Source organism: Pygoscelis adeliae, unplaced genomic scaffold, assembly GCF_000699105.1.
Source record: "Pygoscelis adeliae isolate BGI_AS28 unplaced genomic scaffold, ASM69910v1 Scaffold263, whole genome shotgun sequence".
In the NCBI taxonomy this organism is placed as follows: domain Eukaryota; kingdom Metazoa; phylum Chordata; class Aves; order Sphenisciformes; family Spheniscidae; genus Pygoscelis; species Pygoscelis adeliae.
In genome coordinates, this window is record NW_008824552.1 from 1950475 (window position 1) to 1959218 (window position 8744).

An 8744-nucleotide genomic window follows, 5' to 3' on the forward strand; every position below is an offset into this window, starting at 1 on the left:
GATGATCTTGGAGGTCTCTTCCAACCTTAATGATTCTATGATTCTATGATTCTATACAGAAAAAGTAGTGCATTCTCTGGACTTGTTAGTTTGGGCTTACTTACATGAGGGATCATTTTTTACTAGTAGTTTATATTTCATGAACTTTTTTGTATTTAAATATTTATATCAAACATCAAATATTTATATTCAATAATTATAAAAATGGAATATAACATTAAGAAAACGAAGGAATTTTAAAATATTTAAACATATTTAATACTAAATAAGTTTTACATATATTTTAAATATTTAAATAAATTCAATAGTAAATGCTGAAACGTGTAAATACCTCTGCTTCTGTACGCATGCACAGAAACCTGCTAAAAGTAAAGTCTGACAAAGTAGAGCCCTTGACTGAGTCCTCATTCCCATTTATACAGTGATTTCTGTCTACTTTCACGCCCCTGAGCACTTGCAGGGCTGAGAAAACATGCCTTGCCACGAGCAAAGATGATGTGCTTTTGCAAGCATAGCGCATATAACTTATATAATAGAGCTTAATATAAGCTGCTCAGAAATTCAAGATATTCTTCTGCGTATGGTAGCGAAGTGAAATTCATCCTTGTCCTCACAATCTAGCCATAAAACTTGCACACCCAAGTAACGAGGGGTGAAACTCCAAAACTTTCCACTGATCTTACTGAGATGTTGTTTTTCTGCAAATTACAGTGAGAAAAATACATTTTTGTCACGTCGATAAGCTGTCATACAAATAAGATTTGGCTACATTTTTTTACTTGCGTGCTCAAAGAAAACGACAGCATCAGTAATGTACAGGGGAAACTATAGTCACAGGCAGCACGTAGATAAAAAACAGGAAAAAGACCTCAAAAGTTCAGTGTCAGCTTTTTGTTGCCATTATCCTCCCGCACTATGGACATGCTTTTTGTCGTCTGGCTCATTTTCTCACATGATAACACGCGGTTCAAGGAAAAAGAATCTTTTCCAAACAGGAAACAGAGAAAAGCTGGCTAATTTCCTTTATATTTTGCCCTGTTCTTGTGGCTAGGGCTTATCTGTGAAGCCTGGGGACAGTATGTTTTCAACGCAATAGATTTCTGCGGACTTAATAAATATCACTTGCCTCGTGGGAGAATGTTTGATGATTAAACTGTCGCTACATTGAATATAGCAGCAGCCTCCACGTAAGGTCAGCATGTGCTGACTGGTTTTTCTTGTGAGGCTAAAGGTATCCCAAAAGACCCTTTTATTTTTTCCATTTTGCTGTTCGTAAAGGCCCAATCCATTTTGTGAATTCATTTATTGAAAGGGTTAAAGCTGGCTGGGAATCTATCAATTATTTCCTACTGAATACTTTTAAAACAAACCGTTTCCTTCAAGGAAAATGGTTTGTTTTAAAAAATTTTTAAAACTTCCTTTTTCTGAAAAATGAATTTCTGTCAGTCGAAATTAACCGAGACACTGAAACAATCTAAATAATTTAGTAACATGAACAAATGTATAAAGTTAAGCTCAAAACAATTTTTTTAGATAATGGAAAATAGCTGATTGATGTAAAATATTTTGTAGTGGGCTTCTCGTCGTGGACACTCAAGAGTCTACACTTCAGCCAGTGTTAGTGTGATGGTGGGGCAACAAAAATCCTGAAAATTGCTGGAAAACCATTTCATATCTACCTTTCTTAGGAACAGTCTCTTTTGGAGGCTCTGACTGTGCACATTGAGAGTCTCTTGAAAGTAAATTGAGCTGTGGGCTTTGCCCCTGACTCAAGGATTGCATGGCAATCCATTCTACGTTATTCTTTGGCAACAGCTCTCCCCTCATAGAACAAAATTTTGAGATGGACCATGTAAAACTAGAATTTATAAAAGCATTCAGAGCTTTTCCTATAGCTGAGTTCCACATCCGTATGGTTCGTAACATTCTTCTTCCCTACAACATTCACAATTTCATTCCAGTAATATTCAACTGCTCCAAACTTTGACCCCAGTCACGGTGTATCAGGTATTTAGTCTGAAGAGAGGCCACAATTTGTTCTTGGAAAAGGTTAGTATTAAACATTTGATTAGATGTATTAAACACTCTAACTTATATTGCTTTCAGTGTTAGTCTTTGGTGTGAAAATTATCATGCATAACCCACAAAAACTAAAAGCCAACTGATAACCTCTGCAGATCATCTACAAAGAGAATATGTGGCAAAAGAATGCTTGATAATTGTTCTTCAATTAAACGTTGTTCAATTAATTAGAAAACGTACAATTTCTGACAAATTCAAAAGCTTGAGCAAAAGCCCTTATTCTCTTGTACTTATTGATTAAAAACGGTGAATGTGTAACAACCCGCAATTGCCCAGGCAGGATCCTGTTAGCTGCGCATAATTCTACAGATCATAAAGGGGCCTGCATAATCCATTTATTTTTGTGAAAACTGGTTACAGCATAAGCAGCTAGAAGCTCAAAAAATGCAGTGCAATGAAGAAATGCAGTAATTCTACAGCCCGAGTGGGTTAGCCAAGTAAAGAAGTCACTGCATCTGAGGTACTGAGACAGTTTTAGACATGAACAACCCATTCATTGCCTTCTAAAAAGCTCCTGAAGTTAAGCAGTACAAGCAGCGCACGTGTACACTGTCAGACCACACAAGTGCCATGTCAAAGAATCATGTAATTTTGAATGTCGAAGAGTTTAGTAAGAGTGAATTACAGTTCTATTTTATTTTCTCTGGAAAGAGAACAAAATTAAATTAGTAATGGGACTGCATTTCATCAGTGCATACTAATAGCCTCCAGTTGTTATACAAGCTTCCCCGTTCACATTAGAGAAGTAACCAATTATACACATCACTATCTTGAGCCGTGAAATTTTAATTCGTGCCCCCGAAAGATTAGAATATCAATTACAAATGCTGTGCAAGTGCAAAAGATAAGTGTGAAGCCGATCCCCACAAATAACACAGTTAAATTGCTTTTTCCTTCTTTAACTTCAGTCTCATTGTGGAAAAAGCTTTTTTTTTTTTCCCCATTTTATATATATATATATAATGCATTCTGTTGCCACCTCTACATGAGTGTAAATTCAGCATCCCGAGCCACGTGCATACCGACAACGACACAAATGCCACAGGCTGATCGTAAATACTAGGGTATACCTCTGCTATAGTCATTCTCATAGCACTGACAGGTGAGGGCTCAATATCCACCAGCTGAACTGCATTGAAACTCTAGATGCAGAGATTGCCCAAGGATGAAAACACACAGCAGCAAAGGTTAGAAAGGCAGGGCAAAGACAGTTAGAAAGAGTCTGCTCACTGTATTAAGAACAACGAAAAACTTTATGTAAATAAGTGACTGTACAAAGGAGCTGGAAGAAAATTCAAAATCGCAGTTTGTTAAAATGGAAAGGCAAAGGAAGTGTTACAGATGTCAGTATGTCTGGAAAAATCACTCGTACATATCTGTTAATTCTTGAATTTAATCACCTGAACTGGAGATCAAGACATTTCTGTCCAAGTCAGTTTACTAAGAAATTCAAGTAATAAAAAGCTGCACAAGGTTAACTTTTCTAAAGATCTAGACTTATTTTAGACTGTTATTTCTTAAAATAACGTTAGTAATGTCGGTAGGACAGCAACAATCCACTTCTATTAAAGTGCTGTTTGGAAATGTATTTACATACTGTGATGTACTCAATTTTAATGTCATCAATGATTGCTTTGGAAGCAACATATGCACAAAAATAATATTTTCCGAGATTATTTTGGAACGCAATGTTTTGACAGTATTCTTTCTAAATCAGTAACTTCTGATATGTATGTATAAATATTCATTGAGTAATTTAGAGGTATTTACTTGGCATAGCATCACACGTGTTGTAGCCCACTATTAGTGAATATTACAAGAATCTCACCAGCACGATAAAAAGCTAACAAAATGTAGCAAGAATTATGCTGAAAGCAGAGAAACACAGGACTGCTAGTCACAATCTTTGTGGGTATTTGTTTGGATATTAGGAAAAATTTCTTCCCCAAAAGGGTTGTCAAGCATTGGAACAGGCTGCCCAGGGAAGTGCTGGAGTCACCGTCCCTGGAGGTATTGAAAAGACGTGTAGATGTGGTGCTTAAGGACGTGGTTTAGTGGTGGACTTGGCAGTGTTAGTTTAACGGTTGGACTCGATGATCTTAAGGGTCTTTTCCAACCTAAACGATTCCATGCTTCTATAATCGGGAAGCAAAAAAGATTCTGCTCTTCTGCGGATGACGTCGAGCCTGTTTGATGCTTTTGTTACGATTACCTACCTACTGCAAGCGGAGCTGGTGGAATCAGGCCACTTTCTCTTTCTTTTCCAAAAATACAGCATGAGGTTAAACCAGACGGGGATACCAGTGAGCACTATTCTCTTACCCATTTATAACAACATTCTTAAAAATAGAGCAAGAACAAATAAATCAAGGAATTCAGCAGGGTTCTTACAGTGTCGCTGTCGCTTGGTTGGAACTGGAAAGGCTGCGGTTTGTGAAACACAGAGTTCTCCTGTAAAAACAGCTGTAGATTGTAATCCCGCACCACCTGAGAAAATAACAAATGCCGTTTAGATTCGTTATTTTGTAAACTTAAAAACATGCTCTATAGTAAAATTAGTGCAGTGTTTCAAACAGAGACCAAATCTGCAGCAGAACTGTGAATGCAACAAAAGGAAATATGAGACCAGATTCTGGGCAGTACTACCCACAGCTATTCAGAAGTGACTGGCAGGACACACACCGAACAAGAGAGACCTAAAAAATACCTGCCATTAACCAACGAAAAATACCACAAAGGCAAAGCGGGGAAAGAAGTCAACTACCACGTATACAGTACGTAGTGTCACTACCATAAGTATTTTTCTCTCTTCTTGTGGATAATCTCTTGTACACAGTTCTTTCTTAAGCTGAGATGTCTTATTTTTACACAAATTATTAGTTGCAGGAGCTGAAAAGACTATTTGGAATAATGCATTCAAAATCAGTTGCAAAATTCATCTCTTTATATTAAATTGCTTTCAGAGAAAACTCTCATAGCTTGCATTTTGCTAAACCAAAACTACTTCAGCTACTAAATGTTTAATGATACATTTCAGATAGCATGACACGTACCCCTAAACAAATCTCTTATGTCACAATTTACACATATTTATAAAGAAAAACTCAGTGATTGCAATATGAAAAAATAGTATCACTAGCTGAAGAACACTAGAGAGTATTCACTGCTTCAATTGATGAAAATGCGTAAATAGCAGCATGAAATTATAAAAATCTACCACCAAACCGAGGGTTTAAATGCACAGAAGTGTATAATAAAGATGGTATTTATCCAGAAATAGCAGCAGCATTGTATGTGACCGAGAATTCTGATTACACTGTATGTACAATGGTAAATACATGTTCTCTAATGCATCAAAATGTTGATGCTTGTGGTACCAACATACCGAACTGTAAAAAATTAATCTTCAGTTAAAGAAAGTAAATAGTCCTCCAGGGCCAATAATGCACTCATTTAAAACAGTAAAGTACATCATTACTGCACCAGTTTGAGCAGCTGAACGTCAACACATTCAAATGCGTAGAAAACATACAGAGAAGGCATACAGGGAGCCTGTATTAGGAATTCCAATAAATAGAAATTTGGAAGATACTAAAGGAGGAATCATCTGCAGCTTCAGATGATGCTCAGCACTGACCATGGCATCGAGATCATCTACGTTAAACAGCTCCAGTCTTCACACAGTCCTTTAGGTATATGTGAACGCTGACCGCAGCACACAACTCCGTGCCATGACAAATAGATGTAACTACTGCAAACCAGCTTCAATTAGAAAAAACCCCAAAGCGTAGTTACTGAGGACGTGAAAACCTATGCAGTTATTTTAACGCAAGCAGCTTTCACTGTGGACCTCTAACTCAAAAGCAACTCAGTTCTTCGAAGAAGAAAAACCACCTTCACAACAACACTCGTAAGAAATGTTCCCTCAAAGCAACAATACTTAGTTATAAATGAGAACAACTGCTACCATAACGTGAGACTTGGGAGAGTGTGCAAGTCCAGCAAATTAATTCCCCGGAGCATTTTGCACAATGTATTTGACAATTGTTAGAAAGAAAAAGACTCCTAAGCAACACGGTATTCTCAGGATTAAGCAGCAACTCTTCCAAATAGATTTCCTGTTATTCAGAAATTAAGTCAACATTCTCACGCAGTTTCTTTATGAAGTCAATGTCAACTGACATGTTAAAATAGACTTGAAATCAAATGTTAAATATATACCATATGCCGAAAGAAGGCATAGTCAGCGATGTGCATAAATGAAATTATTTGCCCTGGGTTGGTGAAGCTTCTTACCAGAAACATCACAGAAATGTCATTCAAAACAGCAAGCGGCATTTCAGAAAATGTTCCAAAGAAAATCAGGCTTTTTCCAAAAGAGAAGTGCGAGAAGTACAAGTCTTGATTAAGACTGTTCACGTGAAAAGGAAGTTAAATTGCATTTTCATACGCTCCGTGTCAGAGGGTACTAACTACTTCCTGGACATGCCAGAGGAACGACATGGGTCACCCCAACCCAGCAGTAATAAAACCTCCAAAGCTGCAACAAACAATGCTACGATAAACTGTGAAAAACCTTCATTTTATACAGGAAACTGGTTTTTGAGACGTTTCCCCCAATCTGCATTAGCATGAGGTGACTGACAATCTCCTGAGCAGCTGAACACAACACAGCCCTGCCCATCCGAAGCAGCCCCCTCTGGCTCTCCGACATTCGAGGGGTAGGCAGCCCCTTCTGGGAAGCAACCCAGAAGTGTCTCGTTCTAAAGCAAATAGAATGTAATTCCATCCTGTAAACAGATGTAGAGTTCAGATGGAAAAACTAAAGCTTTCTACCAAGGATCTAAAGTGTCTCTTCTAAACCTAGCTTGGCAAGCTTGTGATCTTGTACTTAAAACTAACAAAGAACAGGTGAAGTATTAAAAAAACACAATAAATATTTAAATCTGTCCTTTGATAGCAAGCTGTTTTTTATTCCAAATTACTAAATCGCTAACAAATTTGTTACATGTTTAACACTCAAGCTACTTTTGAAACACATGCGTAGCTTTTGACGTAGAGTTTCTGCTCTGGATTCACCTCTCCCTGTCGAGCTGACTCCTGCAACACGGACCTACAGGAAACGCTGAAAGTTCAAAAGAAAGGATGAGCAAAGCCTTCGTCCGTGGAATAAGCCACCAATTAATCTGTTTAGTATTTCAGAGCAAGACACACGTTTTCAGTAGTAATGTAATACAAATTATTCTTCTCTGCATTCTTGAACTGCGAGAAAATTGGCGCTGATGAGCTATAACCAGTTGTAAAAATCCTGTTCGGACCTGACAGCTGTATTTACATTTTTGTTCGTTCTCCAGGCATTGTACTAGCTTAGTAAAGCAGAAACAGAACTATGTTCCTCAAACATACAGCATGACGTTACGGTATAAAATAAGCCAGACCTGCAGGCTTCTGGCCACACAGAGGCTTGCTAACGCAAGCTATCACAAGCTCAGCGCACACAAATACGACGAAGGTATTCCCGTGCAAATGAGCTCTTTGGAAATGACAGTTTAGTTAGATGAAAGTCCCAGACGGGCAACACTCCTAATATTCTGATCACAAAGCACTGAATACAGTATTGAGAAACTAATTATGACTACCTAGACATTATATATATGCATATTTAGTTAAAAGATTCAAAACCAGCATTTTTGGGGAAGATATTTTAAGTCGACCTGAATGATATACACCAAGCTAAATCATTGAAAGTCCTTTTCCAACAGAAGATAAAATAGTATTTTCATTACCTTTACAGTTGCTGCCAAGTAAATTCAAAGACAAGCTAGCGCAAAGCCAATTTTTAATCCACCCACCTTATATCTAATAAGGTGCAAGTCAGCATGCTTGCAGGTGAATAAGGAACGTGTTAAATACGTTGTTTCTACATAAGTCCTTGCATAAAATGAGCTCTGTTTCTATGTGGGTGGCTACAGTATACGTATAAAGGAATATTATGACTGCACCAAAGCAGCTCGGTTTGAGCTCAATGGCAATTTTTTTTTTTTTTTTTAGCACAGCAGATGAATTATTTAAGTATCAAAATTATCCTGGAAGCGATCGCGTATTCCCGATTCTGGCTGCTCGACAAAGCAAACAAACCACGTCTATGACAAGACTCTACCCTGTTTTCTGTATTTGCCATTCTCAATTCAAAGGAGAAAACGCCGTAATATTTTGATTTTTAAGCTGACAGTCAATTATTAAGAAATGATCCAAACAGTTTCACAGGGCTTTACTGTGATGGATGACTAATGCGGTTCCAGATTACCCAGTGCAGAACTCAGCTGCAATTTCTCCTTCCAAACATGCAGAGTGAGTATAACTGAACATCTCTTGATTGCTGTTCTCTAAAGACCTTGTACTGCGTAAATGCACTCATGAGAATGCAATCTGGGTGGCAACAGGAAAAATTCTCCCCAGGAAAACTGCCTAGTTTCTTTTAACTTAATACTGCTCGGGAGTAACCAAAAATAATAACCATTCAGTTTTGTCATTATTTTGGAAGCAAATCTTAAGCCTAGGAACTTATATATGCTGTAAGTATTCAGTTACAAAGGATCGTTCAGTAAAAACTTACCCTGCTGGAAGTCTCCAGTAAAAACTGGAATGTGTTTTGTACAGCT

The 8744-nt window shown here is 37.6% G+C and overlaps 1 protein-coding gene across 1 annotated transcript in view; it reads right to left on the minus strand.

Annotated features, from left to right (window-relative positions):
* Window positions 1-8744, minus strand: part of FCHSD2 (FCH and double SH3 domains 2) — a 171779-nt gene that overhangs the window by 37352 nt on the left and 125683 nt on the right. The window contains exons 9-10 of the mRNA XM_009321958.1: window positions 8699-8742; window positions 4474-4569 (exon numbers count right to left, since the gene is read on the minus strand). Of these exons, the coding sequence (XP_009320233.1) occupies window positions 4474-4569; window positions 8699-8742 (140 nt within the window). The remainder of the gene's footprint in view (window positions 1-4473; window positions 4570-8698; window positions 8743-8744) is intronic.